The sequence below is a fragment of the Neopsephotus bourkii genome, unplaced genomic scaffold (assembly GCF_033783945.1).
Source record: "Neopsephotus bourkii isolate Nb327-2 ecotype Australia unplaced genomic scaffold, CSIRO-AGI_Nbou_v1 NB_1792, whole genome shotgun sequence".
Lineage (NCBI taxonomy): Eukaryota > Metazoa > Chordata > Aves > Psittaciformes > Psittacidae > Neopsephotus > Neopsephotus bourkii.
Genome location: NW_026902266.1, coordinates 11,616,025 through 11,639,995, shown reverse-complemented (window position 1 = coordinate 11,639,995; position 23,971 = coordinate 11,616,025). Strand labels below are relative to the sequence as shown.

The window sequence follows — 23,971 nt, the reverse complement described above, 5'->3', positions numbered from 1 at the left end:
TCAGGATACTCTTTGAAAACCAGCATTAAGTGGTGTCCTGTCTCTACAGGAAACTTAATTCTGCAAAAACTTTCGTCTACCACAACACCCACTCTTTGGGCAGAAGATGAAGCAAGACTAAGCAAGACTAGACAGGTAGTGTTGTCCAGTAACCTATCGTTAGCAAATGGATTACAGACACCGCATCTATATGCAAAGACAGAAAACAAACAAGCAGACAAATATCTGAAGGAGGTGGGGATATGAAATGACTGCTTTCAGTTACTTTTAGGGTCTCTTTTTATGTAGTTACTCAGGAAAGGAGGTACTCTGATCAAAAAAGTTGATGTACTTTTCTATCTCTGTATTAGAAAGTTAAGCTAGATGAATTCACGAGAAAAATGGTTAACCATTTAACTCATTTAGCTTCTTAAATTGATATGAAGCTTTCTTCTTAAAGTGCTAAAGCTTACCTTGTTACACCATGCTTGGCAGAATTCCTTCAAATGGCATCTGACTTTCTACATTTTGTGACAGCTAGTAGCTTCTTCCACCTGAAAAGGTGGCTTGCTTAACTATGTACAACTTTTCCCAAATGTTGTTTTTGCAGGAAATTCGTAAGATAGCAAAATTACTGTGAGATTGTTTCTATTAAAAATGAAAACCCCTTCAATGTCAGTAAAAATAAATACTACTTTTCACTCAGCAAGCATCTGAATCATGAATCACTGGATGCTGGGCATATTCATGGGAAGCATTAATGCACATGTTCCAAATTCGCCTCTTCCCACTGGCCACTGTAGGGCCAGAATTCTCAGCCTCCCCATTGTCCTCAAGAAATCCTATAAAAATCTGAGATAAAATGTCACCCTTGTTACTGCTCCTATAAACTATTTAAAACTCCTGCAGCTCCTTTTTAAACACTTAGCACGCAGGAGAAAGAACATCCAAAGACACTTCAATTACATGGTTTTGGTTGGGCATCCCTTCTATGGCAGATACAAAACACAGGACCAGCAATAGAAGAGAACCACAGAATCATTTATGTTGGAAAAGATCTTTAAGATTGAGCGCAACAGTTAACATAACACTGCCAAGTCAACCACTAAACCATGTCCCCAAGTGCCTATGTATCTTTTAAATGCCTCCAGGGATGTTGACTCAACCACTTCCCTGGGCAGCCTGTTCCAATGCCTGACAACTCTTCCAGTGAAGAAATTTTGCCTGATATCCCATCTAAACCTCCCTGGAGCAACCTGAGGTCATTTCCTCTTGTCCTGTCACTTGCTTACTTGGGAGAAGAGACTAACGCCCACATCACCACAACCTCCTTTCAAGTAGTTGCAGAGAGTGATAAGGTGTCCTTTGAGCTGCCTACTCTCCAGACTAAATACCCCCAGTTCCTTCAGCTGTTCCTCATCAGACTTGTTCTCCAGACCCTTCACCAGCTTTGTTGCCCTTTTCTGGACCCGCTGCAGTCCCTCAATGTCTCTTTTTTAGTGAGGGGCTCAAAACTGAACACAGCCTCACCAGTGCTGAGTTGGTACAAGGGAACAATCCTTTCCTTAGAACTGCTGGTCATGCTATCTCTGATACAAGCCAGGATGCTATTTGACCTTCTTGGCTACCTAGGCACAGAAGCTGGCTCGTATTCAGCCAGATGTCAACCAACACCCCAGGTCCTTTCTCTCTGAGCAGCTTTCAGTGCTGCAAGGGGTTGTTGTGACCCAAGTGCAGAACCTGGCACTGAGCCTTGTTGAACCTCATACAGTTGGTCTCGGTCCATCAGTCAAGCCTGTTCAGGTCCCTGTGGAGAGCCTCGCTAACCCTCAAGCATACAAATATTCCTGCCCAACTTGGTGTCCTCTGCAAACCTACTGAGGCTGCACTCAATCACCTCATCCAGATCACTGATAGGTACCAAACAGAACTAACCCCAATCCTGAGCCCTGGGGACCACTTGTGACCGGCTGCCAACTGCATTTAACTCCATTCACCACCACTTTTTTGGCTTGGTCATCCACCCATCTTTTTATTCAGCAAAGAGAACGCCTCTACAAGCTTACATTTGTTTGGTTGTTTGGTTGTTGTGGTTGTGGGTGGGTTTTTGGTTGTGTTTTTTGGGGGGGTTTTTTGTTGTTGTGTGTGTTGGTGTTTTGGTTTTTGTGTGTTTGAACAAAACAATGAGAGATATTTTAAGTTCTCTCACAAACAAGATAGGACTATCTTACAAAGTAAAAACTTAAAGGTATTTCAGTCTATCAGCTTTTACTGATAAGAAGTGCATATCCAGAGAATATTATTCAAATTAATTACCTAAACCAAGCCTCTGAATTAGTCATATGAACAGCACTTACAAAAAAATTCTAAGCAGCTTTCATTTGCTGACTGCAAAATGGAACTGTGACCACCCATTCAATTCACAGCTTGTCTGATAGTCACCTGCACCACTTTAATACACGTAAAAGCTTCCCCAACAGACTAATCTGTTACGCCTTTATTGTATCTTTCTGTATTTATATAGCTTTACTGTATCTCTCATTTTCATGAGGGACAAAAGACATGCGTATTTTATGCCCACGCCACAGAACATGCAGTCACTGTGTTCCCTAGACTATTCCTATTTCTCCCACTGTTCTCTTCCCAACTTCTAAATTAAGTTGAATTTATTCAACTTCTCATCCTCAGCAATTCATGAATTTTCCTCCTTACTTCAGACCAGGTCTTTCGTCAGGGTTTCATCTAGTCCTCCCATCTTCACAGTCATGGGTTCCACCTGAAATCTTCCAACGGCTTAATCTTTCCAACATGTAATATCATTTCTGAAGCTGTAGAGACACACTGCTAGATACTAATGCAGACTGGTGCTTCCCTCCTATAACAACTATCAGAAAGTATGCCATCTTCCACTATCACTAGAGGGAGCCACAAGCATTACACAGGAGCAGGAAGCAGATTTAATCAGGTCTTGCCATAGTATATTCCTAACTCAGTGTATTTCCACAACTATAGGGCTAAATAAGCGTAAACGACAACATTAAACAAAACTTTTAACTTTAATATTCAAATTCAACACTAGTAAGAACAAACAGAGCACAAATGGGAAACACTGTTTAAACTAAAATTAATGAAGAAACAAGCCAGTAATTAGAACAGTTCTATTTCTTAGCAACATCTGTCAGCCTAGGTCCAACATCAGTACACATTCTGATGGCCACTTCCTGTTCATTTTGGAACTTTGAATAGTTAATCTTTGTCTGTTGGCATGTCAAATTGCAGTCTCAGTAAAGTATACTATAAACACCAAACTTATGTACATAAACAGTGAAGAACAACTTGAACACTTACACTAAATTATTTACAAGTACTCCAACATTAAAAAAAAACCAAAAACATAAAATAACCTCAAAGAATGGACAACTGAAGAGAATAAAAACACTTAAGAGAACCTTATTAGAAAGAATTACAAAACATCAATAGCCAAGACATTAACAATTGCACTACACTAATACAGAGCCCAAATATTAAATTGGTGCATTATTTCACAATGCACTAGCTTTGAGAGAAAAATGCTGCCTTCACTAAAACGCAGCTTTTATTTGTTTCATGTAATTGTTTTAACAAGAAGCCTATTAACACAATAATGATTGTTTTAATGCTACAGTTTACAGCAAGGACAACAAACTAAAAATAGCAGCAGTTCCACTTGGCACTTAATTCCACAGGTTTCTAAGCTGTGGTTTATGCAATGCCTACAAAGTGCTCCCAGTTGAATATACAAATAAAATTCACAATAAAAGTCTACCTGACGTCAGGTACATTGAGTGTAGGTGGCCTTCAAGCCAAAAACATATTCCCCTCTGCTCCAAAAAATCAGTAACAACCAAAGCAAGGCCTCCTCCCTCCCTCTTAAAGATCATTAGGGATATTACTTCTTATTACAATGCCATAACACTACAAAGCAGCACACCACTATAGTGGTTAACCCTGGGACGATGTAACATCTAACAGTGTAACTGAAAAGCTTATGGACTAACATCCAGGATCTTCTATGAACAAGACAGTAACAGAGTCCATTAACTCAAATGGTTAATACAGCTTATAAGCCATATTGTACAAGAACAAACCCAGAAACAATTCCTGTAAAACTAGTGGCACTGATCAAAGACAGGACAAGAAACCGGGAATTTAATTCTTTTAATTCCTTGGGCTTCAGTCTGGCAGAGATGTTTAGCCATCCTCAGTAGTTCTTTTATACGTCAGTTAGTATATAGTAAGACTAACTGAGCGGTTCATTTTCTTTCCAATGAGTCGAGATGGTCTATTTTGTGTTGTAGATCTAGTTGTCATTCTGTCAGTGAATAGTGCCCGCTCCTCAGCTGCAGCCTTTGCCATCTGTGCCTTCTTCAGCTCTCTGCAAGACATCAAGAGAGTCACACATATGCAACGGTACTAGTAAGGACTATAGGCATATTGCAGCAAAAGCATTTCAAATGAATTACAGCAGTTGCAGAACTTAAGATCTGCCATCAATTTAGGTCATACTAAGACCATTATCATTCCCATCTACCTGTTTACAACCCAGAGAACAGAGGTGGGATGTCTGTTATTCATCTAGATGTTATTTCTTTTAAACAAGGGAAGAAAATGTCAAATTCACATAACTTGGTCAGATTTTGAAAACCATCCTTTCACAAGCAGCTCAACACTTCGTTTACCAGAATGTGGTAGGATGCTGTTTACTTTCTAGTACAAGCATGTGATAAATCACCAAAGAGCTAGTTACTGAGGTCTGCCCAAATGAAGCACTCATTCACAACTGAATTTTTGTGGAAGATTCAGAGAGACACATACTTGGATTAACAAAGAAGATCATAACCAGCAACAGACAACTCGGGAAGCATCCTTTTCCCTTTGCATTGCCCACATCAAGGCTTATCACCAACTAAATCTTTTTTTGCCTAACAAATTTGAGCCCAAACCTGCAAGGCTGAGTCACTGAAGGTAGCATAGGTCATTGTCCCTGTGCAGTATTCTCTCAACTATTCTGTTTCAGAGAATTACCAATATTCAGTCTGAAAGTTACATAAAATTCAGGGGAAAACTATTAAATAGTCTGAGTAAAGAACGAAGTTATCTTGACAACTATTTCCCCACACACTCCTTTTCCTAAACGCTATCTTATGGCTAAGTGTAGTATTTCCTCATATGCTTTTCTTTCTTCTATCCCCAACTACTCCTCCTCAAAGAATTTTCTCTAACATAAGAACTAGCATTTGTAATGTCACTTGAAATCTGGATTTAAAAGCAAGATCAAATTGCACAAGCTTGCTGCACATTGGCGTACGTGTATTTAGTTTTAAGTTACATACTTTACTTAAAAAAACCTACTCCTGTTCTTGTCAGCCAAAGTATTATTCACTAACACCCATGCCGCATCTAATCCTCCCCACATTAGCACTGTGTCAGTTCACTGCAAAAGAATGCAATCAATTTTTAATTGTCTTCCCTGAAGACTAAACATCAGTCACAAACGCATGCATATGTGCACAGCCACCCACCACACCATTACCAGGACGTAAGTTTTATAATATACTTCCATTCTTTTCTAGAAGTCTGATCTTGAATTCTTCCTTCCCCTGAAGAAGACAACACAGTAGAAAGGCATTTCCCTACAAGGATTCCTTTCACTGATGGTAACTTACATACCAAAGTGGTATCTTAAACGGGTCAAAATGCAAGAGGGTTAAAAAAAAAATAAAAATCCCAACAAACAAAATAGAAACACCTTAACTAATTTATAGAACACTACCCCCACAATGTTAATACTTACTATGGAGAATTGTTCTTTTTAAATCATTTCTGGATTTATAGTTATAAGGCTGTACCCTACTTGATGCCAGGCAAGAAGCAGTCTTCACAAAATACTAACGTTGCCCATTTCCCCTTTCACATATGATACAAGAATATGTTGTCTTTATACAAGCAAGTTACCTCAACAAAACCGACCAACACTCTGCACAAACTGTCAAATTATTCTTTCTGCAGTCAGTGTAATTCAAAATAAGATTATAAATATAACCATCTGAAATGGCAAGTCTGGCTACATTCAGACTGTAGCAGTGGCAAGATAAGCAGAGAGCAACGGGGAGAATCCAAACGCAAAGTTAATATCTTTATTCAAAATGAACCAGTCTGTAAGTAATCTTTGTTGTGTATTCCCTCATAAAAACCTGCCTATTATGCATAACACATGCAACGTTAACTGTAGTGAAAGATTTAGATGACTGCTTCTTAACTTACTAACTCTTCCTCTGAAACTTATGCAGAAATCAGACTTCCCTGAAGAAAAACTCTTCTTTAAAGCTTTAATTCGGAGTTGACTGTTTGAGCAAGGGGTAGGACAAGATGACCTCCCAATGAAAGTGATTCTCTGGTAACTGAATAACACTGCTGTATACAAGTAATATTAATTCAAAAACATTCCTGATGTGCCATTCCATTTAAGTTCAAAACAGGTCATTTAAGTCATGTTTTCCAACATGTTTCAATGTACAGACTACCTAGGAAAACGTACAGATGTAAATTACACGCTACCTGTCATGAAAGTATGGCTTATGCTTGAAAGGTTTTTTAAAAACCGCAATGTTTCTTATGCCCTGAATACTAATAGTGTAGTTTTGATTCCCTTAGAGTGTTCAAGAAGTTCCTTCTATGAAGAAAGTTCCTTTTGAAGTTACAGAACCCATTTTGTCCTCTCAGGTAAGTACATGCATACAGATTTGTGGACTTCATGCACAAACAAGGACAGTCCTGCTTTACCATCACTCTACTATCATATGAAAACCCATTAGAAATTAAGTTATATTTAAGGTCCCTGAGGAACTACTTACTTCTGCAAAAGTGAATTTTTGAATTTTTCAGCATTCAGTTCTATCCGGAGCTGCTCTGCGCTCTTTTTTGCAGCAGAGAGAAGCACTGAATGCTTGACTAGTGCCACAGCTGAAGGCCTTTTCTCTGGATCAGGATTAATCATAACCTTGGGAAAAAGAAAATAAGGCATTCTAGTTAAGGCCACTAACACAGTAAATTACACTAATCAATGAGCCACCAACAGAAGAGTTCTTACTTTTAGTAGGTCTAGTAATTCTTGAGAAAGCACTTGCGGTATTCTAGGTATTTTTCCTTGTCGAATTTCGTGCCATTGGTCCCCATTAGATGGAAGCGGTTCAGCCCCAGCAGCACAGACAACAGTCAGAGCAAGAGCAAAAATATCTGCTTTTGGCAAATGAGTGTAGTTCTTGAAAAACAAAAATAAAAATTTACTAGACATAGCCCCCAGAAATGTAACAGCTCAACTATTCAGCACTGAACACATGTACAGTATTACAAGTACTACCAGAGTTCAAAGGGACACCATTTAGGAAGTTTCCCCCTCAGCAAGGAGGCAGCAAACAGCAACTTATTACTCTAAGGAAAACAGCATGCAGACTAACATCACTATTTTCCACAAACAGAACATTACCTCTTGTAGAACTTCATTTGCAAGAAAACGGCTATCACCTTCCTCCACTTGTGGACTAGATACTCGAGTCACATGACCAAGGTCACCTACAAAAAACAGAAGAAAGTTATTTTTTCAGAAGACAAACAATACCATTCTTTTTAGCATGTGTGCTGCTTCTCACCTATTTTAAATATGACTCTATCAGATGACCAGTCATCATCATCACCTTCTTCTGAAGTTATGCTTGGGACTGATGTCCGAGATATGAAAATATTACCTGAAAAAGAGCAGATTTGTAAAAAAAAAACAAACAAAACCACACCAAAAAACCCACAAAAAAACTACAAGAAAAAAAAAAAACCAAGAAAAAAAAATGACAAAAAAACCCTCAAGAAACAAAAAAACAACAGCAAAAAAAAATCCAACAAAAAAAAAACACCACCAAACCACAACTGTCCAATTTCTACTTCATCTACTTTCACTGCAGTAGTTGTATACATACACTGTTTTGCAAGAAACTATAACTTACTCTGGCCCCTCTGCTGGGAGGGGAGCCAAGTGTTATGCAAGTAGAGTCAATTACATGAAAAGGACCCAAGATAAACGCAACAACAGTTTAAGTTTGCTAGCCAACTTTATAACTGACATCTTTGTACTGCTGTTTAGAACTTCAGTGAAGAATTTACAGTTAGTAAGGTGTGGCTAACTGCTCATTTTTCTACAGCAGATTAACTGAGGAAGTTGTCAATACAGAGCAAAACATTTTACAGACTTACTTGGCTTGATATCCATGTGTACCAATGACATTGAATGAATGTACTTTAAACCACGAGCCACCTGAAGTAGCAGGTCTTTCAATTCTGGTTCAGTAAAATAACGCATATTCCTGTAATTTTCACTTATGGCATCTGCTAAGCTTCCACCTAAAACAACATTAAAGAAAACAACATAATTATTTTACATCAAACAGTTGACAAAATGACAACTTGCTTCCAAAAGTAAGTACAATTGGCTCCCAAAATAAACAGTGAATATGTATCACCAAGAACCTGCTTGTGATGCATAGGAATGGCAAAATCTAGTGCTGCATCCCCCTTTTGTAGCCATAGAAAAGAAAATTATTTTTCTGCTGTAGTTGCCCTGCAAATTAACAGGATACCAAGACAAGGGAAAAAGATCTCTTCCCTCTCTTCTAAATCTCTGGCAGGGTATCAACCATAGCAAATGCTCCAGAAACCAGGGCCACCTCCCTTGAAAAAGAAACTCACTGGTAATTCTCTATTCCAGCGTGTACTATTGTACAGAGAGAGAACAGTTTTGCTGCCTGCAAATGCCTCACTGTACTTCCAATATTCTTGAATGGTCAAGACTTTGTCTAAGATTTCGTGCAGGTTTTGCTTCATGTATCTGATATGCCTTTTCAGAACATCAGAAACGTTTTGAGACAATAACATATGTGCTATGTGTACAGCAATCAATTTTTAATTAGTGCTAGGGATTTGTAAGGACACCTATATAACTTCAAAAATTTGATTTTTTTAAAGCAAGTTCAGAACAAGCTGTAAACTTTACTTACCATTGCAGTATTCATTCTGTATAAGCATATGATCATCTTCTGCCCATGCTGAGTAGTATCTTACTACATGAGAATGCTGTCCCAGAACTGCGTGTGCATAGACTTCTCTTAAAGCATTTTGCCTAGTACAGTCATAAAAATAACAGCACTCAAGAATATTATGAGGTTGAAGTAGCCTAATTTCAGCTTGATAGAAACACTCGTTATAATATCATGCACCACTGCAAGCTCAGGTTTCTAATAAAAACCTTTATATTCAGTTCTGAGGCACCTTAAAGTGGATTTGTATTTATATTCAAATAGCTAAAATAATTAATATTGCATTGAAGGTCTAAGCATATAGAACCCCAGGTTTTGTTGTAGATAATTCTTGAGGGATCTACCACTTCCATGACATACTTTCTAATCAACAAGCTTTAAGAAGCATCAGTAAAGACTTAGGAAAAACTGATGATCATGAGCCAAGAACTGAACTCAAGATTCAGAACTTTTTGTATGTAAGTCTTGGTATGCAATTTTGAGCAAGTCAAACTTGTGGAGTTTTATATTAATAGTTACTATTAGAACATTTAATTATTTAATAATTATTTGATTAATAGTTACTATTAGATTAATAGTTACTATTCTAATATTAATAGTTACTATTAGAGGAGGGAAAAAATGTCATGAATCACAGGCTCCTTCACAAATACCAAAACAAGTCCAAAAACTGAATCGACATGTCAAGTTGACAAAGATGAGGACCTAGTTGAGCATACTGCTTTCCTTTCATATGCCAAAGGATCATCACTTTGTATAGTCCCTCCTGCCATCAATGCAAGTATTATTCTTACTTTGCAGATTAAAAAATCTGTTTCCACACAGATAACTGGGACAAGTATCTGCTAGAAAAAGACCAGCCAGCTAACCTGTCCTCCACGGTACTGCACACTACTCTTAAAAAAAACACGAAAGTGACTTCAAAACTGTACCTGCTTTACATTTAATTCATGCGTATTTACACTTTTGCCTTAAATTACTTCCCTAGACACCATAACAAAGAGACACAGGAGGAAAAAGTACCAAGAGGTGGCTTTTAACTTTTAATAGCAGGAAACACTCACTCATCCACTGAGCCAGCTAACGGTTTCTTGGATCGCTTTATTGCATAAATACAGCCGTCAAGTCTCTTCACACATTTAAACACAGAGCCAAATTCACCAGAGCCAATCTTCTCCAACTCGTGAAATTCTGTTGCATACCGTGACTTCATATTGCTTTCTGTTATTGTTATCCTCTGTAAATATTAGAAAGGAAAATAGTTAGATCTGGAGATACACAAAATGCCAAATGTAGTATCAAGATCTAAAGATTAATCACCTTAGCTGGTCTGATCGTTTCATCTTCAGGCTCTCCATCACTTGCTTCCATGTCCTCTCCACAAGAGCTGAAATTCACAACAGTTATTTTTGCACAAGTAATGTGGCTTAAGTAAACTCAAAACTGAAGTCTAGCAGCTGTTGGTAAAATTAGATCTCAGTGAAATCATTATACCTAAGTTTAGTTGAACTAGTTGAATGCTAGACATTTCACAAGTGCGAACTCTTATATAAGGGTACCAGGTTTTTTTCCTCCTCAAGAAAAGACTGTGTGCATAGTTCATGCGGTCAGGTGAAAAGACTGTAGGTCACAGCCTTGTCTATACTCTACATATTAATCATAAGATCTAGTGCTAAACGGTTATTTCATAATATCATCCCAAAGCAGATACTTTAAAAAGTTGCAAAGAAAAATACTTTTATAGAATCAATTTGTAACAAAATTTTTCCAGCTAGAAGTAGTTCTAAAGATAAGCTTAACAAAGGAAGATAAAAGTTACTCACTCATTCCAGTGTGTTCTCTTCCTCCTACGACATTTTCCTTCAGAGTTGTGAAGAAACATGGAATCAGGAGTGAAAGGATTGATGTTCACATGAGGTGTTCGTCTAATATCATCGTCTTGCTTCTCTGATTTCCCAACATTCATAAACAGAGAGCCCCCTCGAAGTTTAACTGAGCTGGAGCCTATTCCTTGTGCTTTACAAAGCAAACTCTGAATTTATAGGAAAAAAAAGACATTTAGAAAATTATTAGGCCTTACGCTCCACACAAAAACAGTTAAATGAAACACTGAATGTTAGATTAGTTTTTAATAGACAAGAAAGATTACAAAAGCAATTGTTTTTCTATCTTTAATCATGTCATCACCTAAGCTTCTTGGACAACTCTTTGTCCATGAAATAAACACAGACGAAATTCACAGACCATTCTGTGCTGTATCACCGTGATTTTCACATACAAGATTTAGAAAATCATAGACATAGGAAATTACCTTTGGTGACTACAAATTTAGGTGGCGATTAATACTGATGCACAAATGACTCTTCATGAACCTTCAAAAGGTTGCTCAAGAACTGACACCAATGTTGTGCTGTAAGTTCAACATCCAGGCCAGAACTTTTGGGTCATGATTTGTCAGACCAGGCATCTTCCAGGCACATGATAAAACTTCCCCAGTTTGCACCCCCAGTCTCGCAACCCCAGTCTCCTGCATCCTGGTGATGATGCCAAGCACTGACCTACTGGATCCTAGCGCCTAACACCTTTCAAAATAAAGAATTAACATAACTAAAGCCTAAACCACCATAGGAAAGACGGCTCAATGCTTGGAAATCTCAACTGCACTCTCCAAATCTGGAACAGATGAAGAGCTTTAAATCACTGTTTCAACACACATTTCGGTACTTCCACTGGATACCCTGGCCAACTGATTCCTCCAGATTCCAAAAGTAACCTCTCCAAGATAACCCCTGTAGAATTTGGGCACCTAATTTAAAAATCCCACTGACAGGCAGGGTCAGGACCTTGTTTTGGTGTCGCAATCAACAAGCCTCTTGCATCTGTAAAGTGTTGCTCCTTACTCGATACAAGATCATCACCCGTTTTTACAATTTCCATATAAGCACCGCTCATTTCTACCAGTGAAACCTCACTTAAGATGGAAGCTGCAGAAAACCAATTAACAAGGTTGCGTTCCTCGCACCTTAAATCAGTTGTTTTCGATCTATAGTCTACAGACCTCTGGGAGATTATCCCTGGGGATTATCCTCGGATTACTTCAAAAGGGCTATATGAAAAGTAATGAGGAAAGCAAGCCTATTGTCACTATTTAAATTCACTATACCGTGTTTTACATGAATGTCGAGTTCAGAAGTTGAAATGCCTTACAAAAGTTTGTTATTGTCAGAGTTAAGAGCTACCCATCCCTTTAAGCTTTCAAATCCATCAGTTTAACAGCATCGGCTACTGCTACTCGAACTGCATTCTACGTTTCAAGAGTGAAGGCAGTGAGCTGATGCTGGCACACCTCACCACAATAGCAATGGCACTCGAATGGGAGGCATCGATTAGACACACAGGGCAAACTCCAACTCAAGCTTTAGCTTTCTGTTTACTAAGGGACAAATGCCCACGCAACACTAGAATACTTATTTTAAAAGTTCACTATTGCGCTTTTTCTAGTTTTTTCCTAGCTTTTCTAGTATTTTTCCCACAAAACACAGTAAATGCAGCGTACTTATCTACGTATAAGTCATATATATGAAAGTGTAAAAATGTTTTTACACATGTATCTTTTATGTATATCGGGGGGTGTGCCCCAAACGCCGCTACTCTACGGGACAAAACGCAGGTTTGTGGGTCGCGGCCCGCCGGCAGGCAGCCAGTGCAGCGCAGCGAGCCGAGCGGCGCCGGCCCCAGCGGGGGGGCCCCCTCCCGGTAGGGCTGAACGAGCAACGCAGAGCGCGACGCCCACCCGCTCCCTTCCTCCTCCCCACCCCCGCTTCTCTCCGGCTGGGCCCACCGGGGCGCGCAGCCCGAGCGTCTGCCCCCGCCGGTTACATAACCGTAACGGACGCCTGTGGGCAGGACCCGGGGCTGACGCCAATTCGCCGTTGCGGCCAGGCGGGGTGGCGCAAGCGGCTCGCGGGACGACGCGTCCGGGCCCCCACAGCCCGTCAACACCCGCTTTCCAACCGCCGGGCGCGGCCCCTCCCGCCGCAGACGAGCCTGGCCCGGCCCGGCCCGGCCCAGCCCACCCCAGCCTCCCCCTGCCCCTTCGGCCCGGGCAGGCTGCACCGCGGAGATTGAGGGGCGTCCGGTGCCTCACCTTGGGAGTGTGGGGCGTGTCGAAGAGGCGCAGCTTGCGGAAAGTCTTGTGAGGCGGCGTGCCGGGGTAGTCGGGCAGAGGCGAGCTGGGCTCTTCGCTCCGCACCCGGTATCCACTAGCCGCGGCGCGCGGCGGGGAGCCACCGCAGTAGCGGCGGCCCTTGTGAGGGGGAGGCGGCGAGAGCGAGCCAGCCATGAAATAGGCTCCGGGAGACTTCACCGGAGAGGAGCCGAATCCCTCCTCCTCCCACGAGTCCCCCTCGTCCGGCAGCGGCGCCGCCGCGGCCTCCATCTCCTCCTCCTCCAGCAGAGGCGGGTCGCTCCGCGCCGGGGTGCGAGCAGCCGAGAGCGGCGAGTCTGCCTCCTGGAAGGCTGAATCCGCCTCCTGGAAGGCCGAGTCCCCGCCGGTGCTGTTGCAGCTGCTACCGCCTTCCTCCTCCTCGTCCTCCTCCTCCTCCTCCTCACAGTCGCTGTGGGCGCTCAAGAACAGCAGTTTCTGCCGGATCGGGGCAGCCGCTCGCCGGGCCGAGACCCGCCGCGGCGGCGCCGCCTGCTGCAAGCTGAGGAAGCTCATGGCGGCCCGCTGCGAACCCCGCTGAGGGCCGCACCCGCTGTGCCTGCGCTGCCCCAAGTCTGCCGGGCGCAGCACGCACCCCGGAATAACACTGCCCTCGGGCACAGCTCGCCTCACGCTGTTCGGACTCCGCGGCTTTCCCGCGACCGTTAATCACGTGGCACCCGCGCCAGCCAATCACGCCCACCCACTCGGTTTGAAAACACGGAGGGTGGGGGCGGAACCACACACAGCTGCGTCACGGGGCTCTTTGGCGCGAACGCCGGGAGCGGTCGGGCGGGAGGCGGGGCGGGGGGAGGGGCTCAGGCACCCGAAACCGGCCGCGAGGCGGACACACGTACGTGTCAGCTCGCTGGGGTGCGAGCCCGCGCCATCTTTGCCGCGGGCGCCGCCCCGCCCAGCACCGGCGGCGGTTCCGCCCGGGAGCGGGCGTTGGACGGGCGGGGACCTCGGGCTGCCATCTCGGGCTGCTCTGCCCTGCCCAGTTCGGACCGGTCGCCTTTTGCCCTTCCGTGGCCGCAGAGACCTTCATCACAGCAAGGCTGTTCTGCACCCTTTTGGTTGCTTGGAACGCACAAAAATCTCGTGGCGCCCCAGTAACAGTTCCTATTAGGCCAGTTAAAGACGGCCTTTTTTAGCTAAGCCTTAAAAACAGTACATTCCAAATAACTCGATTCAGGCAATTTAAAATGTCAACAAAACCACAGGAGCAACAACTCCTACAAGACACGAAAAGGAACTCGGGACAGCAAACGTTATTTACCGTAGATGCCATTTATCAAGCTGTTCCCCTACACGTGCCAAAACAGGCTCTCGGCTTCATTTTCCACCTCTTATTACCACCCTGATGAAATGTATCACAAGCCACCAATCTTCCTCCTGTACCAAATCACCTTAAAGTTAACCCCCTGGGTAATAAAGGTCCTGAAAAATTAAGCTCTTTCCAGCCACAGGAGCTGGGGAAAAAAGCCTGGTGCATGTCACTGTTGAGTTTCCCTGTCCTTCCCCACACTCTTGGGGCAGCACAGCATCCTCCAGATGTGCAGGCAGCATCAAGGGTTTACCTCCCTGACAGCTGAGCATGTAGGATGCTTGGACTCCACAGCACAGCCCCTCTTCTACCAGCCTGTGCCCCTCGACAGCTTCCTTCCCAAAGCCTACCCCTCGTGCCTGCAGGGCAAACCCTGATCTACTGCAAATGGCACTCTTCTGCACAGAGCAGGCATAGTCTGGCTGTGAATCTGAAAGCTTCTAAGATAACAAACCAGAACACCTAAGACCCAGCCAATAGAAAGCAGAAGTTTGTACTTAACCATGTTTCTGTTGTTTGCTGATCTGTTGCTGGGTCGCTCATCCTCGATATCCATGGGCAGAAGCCTCAGAAGTAATCTGGGACATGGTTCCAGCTCCCATGGCTGTAGCCGAGGTACAGATGCTGCTGCTGCTGAAGGAAGACCTGTGATCAACAGCAGGGCTCAGAGGCCCTTTTCTTGCTGCCTGCTGAAACGGGACACCCGTATGTCCATTAGATAGTTATTTGTACACAGATTTTCCACTGAGACACAAACCAGAAATACCAGAATACATTTTTATCCATTTTCAGCACTGGTGCTGTTAATACAACTGCCGCTCTCAAAGTGCCCACATGCTTTCAGGAGGTAACAGACAACACGGGGATGCTAGTGTCCCATACTCTGCTACTGCTAGCAGCAACTCCTTTTTAAACCTTTTCTATGTGAAAATACCCACTTCTTTGTGGAGGGCTGCTGTGCAGGGCAGTGTAACTGTCTCCAGCAACTCTCACCAGTACTCTGCAGGGTGTAGCTGGCTGTGCCACCCATGCTGCACAAACCTAAGAGCATTTGAAATTAATGCAGCTAAGTGGACCACTGTCAATGGAACTCTCTATTCACACTCCCCATGCCTGTGCAGTGAAATGGCTTTGCTCAGAGCTCTGTCACCTTGAGATATTTGGGTCATAACCCTTTTCTTTTATAAGGCCTACATAGAAACATTTCTGCTTTACTATCACATCCCTACCTGTTTCTCACGCTTTCAATGGCCTGAAAGCTAAGACAGTTGTTTTGGTTTGGGGTTTTTTTGTCTTTCAGGACAAGCAGTGGTGAGCCACAAGAGCACACTTTTTGACATTATGGAAATGTCCTGAAAACTAGTTTCAGAAAACTGAAAGTAGCCAATCTAACCTATGAAAACAGGATTGGGCAGCATTTACAGAGGTACAGCTACATCAGACTAAGTGCTGTAAAAACATCTGGTGTGCAATAATTTACAATCACACTAATGTCCCATTAAAAACCCTAATGTTTAAAACCAAAGTGTGCCGTACAACAAATACTAAAGCATTCAAGTTTTAGAACAGATGATGTAAGAGCAGGCTATTAAGTAATACAGCCTGTATCTCCTCAGTTAAAAGTCCACAGAGGGAGATGCAAAGCAGTTCCTAAAACATCCCAGGCTACCATCTGTGGCTTGCTTCAGTCATATATGAAGCTTTCTTTTCTAAAAAAAAAAGTTAAGAAATTAAGCTTTCCCCTGAAATGTCAGTTTCCTTCCCAAAATCAACCTAAATAGAACTGGTGTTGCTTTGCTTTCAGCAATCTACTAACACAGGTATTTAGTGAGGGTAAATGGCAAAATGAAATTCAGCAGCCCTATTGTATAGACTTTAATGAATTGCTAATCACTTCAGTTTAAATGGGACAAAGTCAAATGGAGCAATTCAGAATTTGTACAGAAGGAAGTATTTTTGAAGACAAGACAGAGGAAAGAAAAAAAGGAACAGAGAAAGAAAGAAACACCAGTAACAGCTTTAAAAAGAAAGTTTATTTCCAAACTGAGAGCAAATAAGAAAGGGAAGTACTGAATAAATACGTAATTATAACAAAATGCATAGTTGCTATATAAGGACAGCATTTATAGGCTTTATAAATGTGCTGTTCTGAATTTGCATCACTTGATTTTTTGCTGTGGTTTTATGGGACCATAAGCGGTTGCATTGAAGAGAAGATTATTTTTCCCCCAGACAGTGGCAACTGTTCTCTTGCCCCCCATAACATCACTACAATGAACACTGGTAGGCCTACAAACAGCCTAACTAAAAAGCACCACAGAGCCAATTTGCTTAGACAGTGCATTAGCAATCATCACAGAAGGAAGAGAGGTGAGCAGGGAAGAGCTCTGCAGGCTTCTCCTGCACCATACTCTAAGCCAAATTCATCACAAATTCTCTGAAGCTGAGAACTGCACCTTTGAGCATTACAAACTAAAGCCCTGATCCTCCAAATGGATATAACAGCATGTAACCTTATGTCCGTGTGGTGCCTGACTGATACTCCTGCAAATGTGAGAAGAGTTTTCAGGATATATATGCAAAACTTGCTTCTGTTTGGTTTTTGTGGCTCTTCTTTCAATAATAGTTGCTTTTAAATTAAGAAATAAGTATATCAGTCTGGTGCACTGAAGATTTTGCTACCAGAAATACTTATCTGGGGCAGCACACATTCACCAACAAACAAGTGCTTTTAACAAGAGTTTTCAAGCTCAAGGAAAACAGTTGTTCCCTCTTTTGTGGGTAGCAGAGGAAGACAAATAATGATGAATGGAAAAGAAATGGCTCATTTGTCTGGGTGTCAGAGGGAACTGCCACAGAAGAGGGTACACTACTCTCTTATCAGGATTTCCGAAACTCCCAAGTTCATCTGCAATCCCCCAAAATCTCTTTGATCAAATTAGAAGAGTTCTGCCGAAAACCGGATTAAACCCATTCTGCATCAGCCAGCACAGTTGTGAAACTACGATGAGTTCATCTTATAAGAAGGGTAAGTGGAGTGAAAAAGCGAAAGAGAAGGAAAGTCAAGTTGCTTATATGAAAACCAGAAACACTACAGCCACCTGTGCCAAGGCTGTTGCTGGAGAACCAGGATCAGGGACAGATCTGTGCCTATTTCTGGCTTTTCTCTTGGTTTTCAGCAGGTACCCAGGGACCAGTGCCAGTGGTGGCATTCCAGTGTTCACGGAAGACCTGGTATGTACAGGGCTAATGGGCCTCAGTAGTAGTGTGCTAACTGGGAGATGTTGTCTCCAGACCACCAAGAGTTTAAAGGTTAGTTTATCTGAGGTTGTGCTGCTAACAGCTGATGTTAGCTGGCAACCTCTTTTCTTCATTACAAGGTCCAGAGTTGAATGGGTTCTCCATCAAAGGTGGACTTTGTGTCCAAAGGCATGCCTGTAGTTGATGCTGCCAGTCCTTTTACTCTTTTTATCCTATAGTCTGCATGCAGATAGAGCATTTCTTAAGGACATATTCACCCGGGAATTATAAACAGTAAGAGCAAGAAAACAAGGTGGAGAACAGAATGGGGTATTTGACAGCACCTAGGATGCCTCCCAAAATAAAGAGCAGCTTCTGGGCCCAAAACCTGGGAATTTAAAGGAAGATTTGAAGATAAGCACCAGTCATAATACACAAGGTACATAAAAAAAAAACCACCACAGGCTTTGCCAAACAGTCACATACAATTCAGTATTTATCTGTGACTATGAGAGCACACTCTTTTTAGTGATTCCCTTTTTGCCTGTACACCTGCCTCTTAACACTTGAATCTCTGCTTATAAAGTGGCAAAATAATCTGTTTGAGAGTTGTATTCAGATCAGGAATTTCCTCCATAACATACTAAAAGTTGAAGAGACAGAATGATTGCCATGACTGAAAGAGGGTACAATTTGAATGCCCCATTCCTTTGCTGAAGTGAAGTTAAAATGATCTGAACAGAACATAAATCTGCAATTAAAAACCTCAAAAAAACATAAAAACATAAAACATAAACTAAATAGTCACTACTAGTTTCCCAGGATCAGTAGCTTGCTTTCTTTTTCTCCTTCAGGGAATGCGTAAAATCATAGAAGAGGTACTCAACCTTTTTTCATATTTGCTACTATTCATTTTATAAATCTCTTACACATTATCATGTAAGGCAAGACATTTTTCCAAGCATTTTTAGGGATGCAGATAAAAAGGTATCAGCCTAGTAAAAGTTTCAAGAAGCTCAGACACGTTCTTCCCACTAACATTATCCTTAGGAAGCTATGTACATTCAAAAACCCATCTCTTACATCTTGAATATATGATTCAAAATAAAAAATAGCTAATCCTTCCTGTCCCAGTCTTGTACTTTCAGAAAGCGCAAGACTGACAAACCTGTCTTGTACTTTATGACTTTTCAGTCATTACAACCTATATTCAAAATCTGAATTAGCTCTATACCAAAGCAAAGAGCTCAGTAGAGATGTACCTTTGGAACATTGTCTTCTCTGGGAGCTTTCTACAGTCATGGGATAGTTTCTGTTACACCAGCAGGCCTGCCAGATGTTAGGCTTCCTTTCCTATCTTGCCTCACTAACACAAGCTCAGAAGCCCCTCAGCCAAAAACTATAGAATCAAGCAGTAACATTGTGGAGAGTCTAAAACTCCCCAGAAAAATAAGTAAAATACAGCAGTCAGTCAATCTAAGGGCTGGCAAGGGACTTAAAGGAAAGATGAAAAAGTTGGGGTTTTGACAGTAACATAGAACACTTTTGTTACAGAAATAATTCTGCACAATCACTTCTGCCCTGAAATTGTAAATGTTTTGCCATTCCTTTGAGTAAAAGGCTCAAATAATCAAACCAGAACAAAAATAATCCAAATAAAATCTCTTGCTGCTTCAGAACCTGAGATGGATGGCATTTAAGGGGTTCATACTTTCAATAAAGATAAATATGCAAACTGCATAGGACAGAATGTTTGCTTGTTGATAAAAGCTTGTACGTTTATTGGGATCATTAAAGTCTGCTTTAAGTATAACCCTCAGTTGAAAACGTCTGGTATCACATTCCCAATTGGGTTAGGTGTCAGCCACTTACTGCTAATGGTGATGATCTAATTAGACTGTTAAGTTTTCCTTTGGCCAACTGAACTTTGCTAGCAGAATTAAAAACAGCATCAAAGGAATGTCAAACTGCTGGCAACTCCTAAGCTAAATTTTACAATACACATAACACAAAGAAAAACACTTGTTTCTATGTATTATTTGGAGCGTAGTTTACTATACAGGACACAGGAAATGACAGTAGCTCCTGATTTTTTTTTTTGTCTTTTGTAATAGGTCCATACGCAAGTTTTTCCATCGATGGAGCAAAAAATACTTTTTGGGGATCTAGTGTTCAAATATACATACTGCTTTGCAAAAAAAAAAATAGGAATACCTTACTATGAACAACAGACTGGAGTTTGCATTTATGCATCTGCAAAGACAAGATAATTTCTGTCTTTTTCAGGACAAAAGATGCATGCTTAATAAATATATTCTTAAAGTTCCAGACAACTGTAAATAAATATTACAGATCATTTCATTGTTTTCATTCAGTGACAAACTAAGTGTGACTGAATAGGTTTGTTATAGGGCATTTGGTCAATCCAAGGTGTGCAATCTGACTAACAGCTGTAACGGTGAAGTTGCCAGATTCCAAAACACTGTTTATCACATCCTGACTCCATGCCATCTTTTCCTGGTGGCTGATTACCATTTAAATATCTTCTTGTCCTTTGGAAGGATCCCTGACTGCACTCAGAGAAGTACACAGCATGCAGTCAAACAAGTGACTCCCGGCAGTATTTGAGGGGTTATGAGGGTTTGGAACTAGAGTAAAGTTTAGGAAGAACATCCTTCCAAGCTCAGACATTTTGTTTATCTGGATTATCAGCTCTGACCTTCTCCTGTGTGCTAAGCAGACACCACATGCTTTATCTTCTACACTGTGCCTGAGTATCTCTGGTATCGGTCAGCTGATCAGTTGCTGAGATTAATTATACCATCAGGGATTATGGCTGTTTACAACTTTAAACAGGCTTCAGGATTTACTCTTATAAAAACACACTCTTCCAGCGTCAGCCTATTCATGTGTTCTTTGGCATTAGCTCTTTAGGGCAAAGACTGTCCTATTGTTATGCACCTTATTTGTGACACAATAGGTCATCAGCCTGGAGTACCGAAAATAATTGTCTCTTTTTACTATTGGGAGAGGCACTCAACTACAGTAACAAAAAGCAAAACCAGTGGTGAAGAACTGTAGAAACATTTAAAAGGGAAGAACTGACTGCAGAGTCTAGAGAAACTTTGGTTTTATTCCTTTAAGGGAGGAGTTTGTGTAGACTTGGAATTCAAATTGAAAGAAAAATTCCGACTGGGAATGCTGGAAATGTGGGAGCCAATTTGTAAGTAGAAGCGATATACTGAGTTGCTGTATTTTATAAGATTCCTCTTCCATAAATTATTTCCTTCTAGCATGCCAAAGCATTCCTGTGGAATAGAACTTTCAAAAAGAGGAGTAAAATCTACGGGGAAAGGATAGAGTTTTCTACTGCCAAAAGCCCAGTCCTTTTTGTCGTATTACTTGTGTCCTCCTGAAATCCTTTCCTCCAATATTCCTACCTAACCTGATTTCATCCTGTCCAGTTTCCATACAGGACTTTCCAACACCATCAGGCAGCATCAGCTTACCAAAACAGCTCCTTCCACTGCGCTCTGAATGGAAGCAGGGCAGAAAGTCACAGGAGTCTCTCTGCTCTGAAAACAAGTCCATTATGAATACAGGTCTCACAGCTAAGACACATGTAGTCACCTCAGCTTCTCTTTAAACACCAAGCACCTTAAGTCAGTCTGGCTTATTTATTCAGTAAGTATGTGTTCCTTTATAGGGGTAGCTTGCACAACATGGAACACAACCTCTGACTTGGGAGTATTGCAAGGCTAACAGGTAAGATACCAGTAACATAAATAATTAAAAATACTGCAGCTTTTCCCGGCTGAATGTCTTGCAGCAAACCAACTAGTATGAAAGAAGAAGAATACTCACATTTGTACAGTGGTCAGAAAATGTCCTGGGAAAAGAGAAGAAGTAAGAACTGAAGTTATTTCTTTGCTAGAGTTAAAGCCACTGTTCCAGCCACCATTTCCAGAAACTACTAAGCAATAAAATGTAAGCAAAAAAGCCTTGAATGATCTTGTCAAATGATAAGTCTTTAATGTCTAAAAGGTAATAAGTACTAAGAAACGGATCTAGCTGACAGGCAATGAATCCTCCTTGCATAGTACATTTATCTCCATGGGATATCAAGAATTACAACACTTTAGGAAAGAAAACTGGCACCTAGGTGAGCAAGCAGCCTCAATCCTGTGCAAAAGTTACAGAAAAACCTCAATGTTTCCAGGTTTTACTTTGTAATAGATCCACATCTATCCCACAGTACCATATTCTTTCACTGCACTTTTCAATTGGTCATCTGTATGAAAAACAAAAGGCTGCAACCCACTCTGATACAGTAATTCATGATAAATTAGCTTCATATTATTTAAACTTGGCCTTTTTGAGGTCAAATACCTCAGGGTATGTAGTTACCGACTTAATGTAAAATGTGTACCTCACAATACTTAGAAAACAATTACTTGATTAACGCTTCATCCAGAAGATGTTTACTCCTTCCCTTGAGAATGTAAAAGATGAAGCTTCAGTTTCAGAAGTGCTTTTGCCACTCATCTAAAATTAGCACTGAATTTTACATGAAGCCAAAAATTTTTAATTTAACAAGTTTACTAACAAAAGACATTTTTCCATATATATAAAAAATTACTTTTTACTGCATGTGTTAGACATATCTACGATGGATTTTTTCCCTTTACAGAATGATAGGCATAGAGAGGCATTGTACTTACATCACCATTAACTAATCCCTTTTTTCTAGTAACTTGTGTCCTGATTTTCAAAAGCACTGGTTATCAGCACAACCTGGGTACTGAATGGTAGCAGCAGGCACTCAGAACTGTTGAAAATAGACTATTAGTACTTGTTCTTTTGCTGCAAATGCACCATTTGAAAAGTAAACTTACCTCTTGAAAACAGGTATGTTTACTTTTTAAGTCAAAATCGGTTGCCTAATTACTAATTACTTTAATCATTCTTGTAGTGCTTTAGAATGTTTAAAGCAACTATTAACAATAATTACTTAATACACTATAGTGGATTACGACCAAAATTAATACATCAGAAATTAAGTTTATGATTAATAAGCTTTGAAAAATTTATACATGGCCATAAATAAATAATTTGAACTTCAGTCTCATTAAAAAGTAAACCAGTATGTCACACAACAATATCATCCTATCTAGACAATACAATCTTGCTATATTTTATTGCATAATAATTTGAGAGTAACATCTTAAGTAAAATATGTAAAGAAACAAAAATCATTAGATTTACTTCCTTTAATATTGAACAACCAAAGCGTCACCTTTGTACATAATCCAATTTAAAGATAATATAATTAGCACTTCCAGCATTAACAGTCTGTATTTACAATGAATAAGACAGGGTAGATAATCCAAAGAGTATTCAAATCCGTATGAAACAAATCAAACTATGAAGATTTACAGTTGGCTCAAATCCAAGACTTTTCCATTTATGGAATGCAATTTAAAAGGCTCTGTCATCTTTATTACTTGTAAGGGTTCCTGAAAGGATGACTTTTTTCAATAGTATTTTAAATATTTGAGTTCTTCAGTAATGCCTGCATTATTCGCACATGACATTAAAAATTAATTCCAATACTTATATTCAATTTTTCATTTGCTTGTAGATCAGTCTGAAATCTGATGAAAGTCTAACAAGGAAATTTACTATATAATCCTAATTACACATTCCTGAAAACACAACAGTTGGAAGCAGGTGATGTCAGTCCATTCCAAGGGTTACGTACACAAAACTTACAAAATGTTCTTCACTCTTGCATAAAATGTGTACAGTTTCAGTGAGTGCGGAACTTCAAAGTTTTTATGGGCTGCTGCTGGCATGGACCTTTGATTGAAAATAAAATACCTTTCACTCTATTGTTCTGGTAGCAGTTTTAGAAGTTAATCATCAATCCCTGGTGTTTCACCCTGTTGTATTCTGGAGGCTATTCTAATGGCTTCTTCCAGAGACTGTTGTTCTCCAAGCTGAAACAAAGGCATTTAAACATAAATAAATCCAAAATGTTACATATGGATAATAAATGTGAAAAAAAACACCAAAACCACAAAAAAAACCAACACAAAA

General features: G+C 40.7%; 2 protein-coding genes across 9 annotated transcripts in view; both read right to left on the bottom strand.

The window, feature by feature from the left end:
* Window positions 1-3,016: 3,016 nt before the first annotated feature.
* WEE1 (WEE1 G2 checkpoint kinase) lies at window positions 3,017-15,359 on the bottom strand. Of its 3 annotated transcripts, none has more exons than XM_061342504.1 (11): window positions 15,135-15,359; window positions 10,925-11,133; window positions 10,422-10,488; window positions 10,166-10,338; window positions 9,063-9,184; window positions 8,263-8,409; window positions 7,668-7,763; window positions 7,505-7,590; window positions 7,109-7,279; window positions 6,873-7,018; window positions 3,017-4,393 (listed from the first exon to the last, which is right to left on the bottom strand). In XM_061342504.1, the coding sequence occupies exons 1-11, from the start codon at window positions 15,186-15,188 to the stop codon at window positions 4,243-4,245; spliced, it is 1,422 nt and encodes a 473-aa protein (XP_061198488.1). In that variant the 5' UTR covers window positions 15,189-15,359; the 3' UTR covers window positions 3,017-4,242. The 3 variants fall into 3 exon arrangements, with proteins under 3 accessions (XP_061198488.1, XP_061198487.1, XP_061198489.1); XM_061342503.1 differs by lacking the exon at window positions 15,135-15,359 and adding an exon at window positions 13,249-14,051; XM_061342505.1 differs by lacking the exon at window positions 15,135-15,359 and adding an exon at window positions 12,986-13,101.
* Window positions 15,360-21,882: 6,523 nt separating this feature from the next.
* The window catches only part of ZNF143 (zinc finger protein 143), a 41,474-nt gene continuing 39,385 nt past the window's right edge, over window positions 21,883-23,971 (bottom strand). For 5 of the 6 annotated variants that reach the window (XM_061380445.1, XM_061380452.1, XM_061380448.1 and 2 more), the window contains one exon: window positions 21,883-23,871. In XM_061380445.1, the coding sequence (XP_061236429.1) occupies window positions 23,788-23,871 (84 nt within the window). In that variant the 3' untranslated portion in view covers window positions 21,883-23,787. The remainder of the gene's footprint in view (window positions 23,872-23,971) is intronic. The other variant, XM_061380446.1, reaches the window with a different exon arrangement.

Bases quoted from the DNA above. Each gene is read 5' to 3' on its own strand.
- WEE1 (XM_061342503.1), bottom strand. From the start codon at position 13,821: ATGAGCTTCCTCAGCTTGCAGCAGGCGGCGCCGCCGCGGCGGGTCTCG. The intron at 9,185-10,165 runs GTGAGTGTTTCC...TGACTGTACTAG, and splicing joins TTAGCTGGCTCAGTGGATGA to GCAAAATGCTTTAAGAGAAG. The intron at 7,591-7,667 runs GTGAGAAGCAGC...TGTTTTTTGTAG, and splicing joins TAGAGTCATATTTAAAATAG to GTGACCTTGGTCATGTGACT.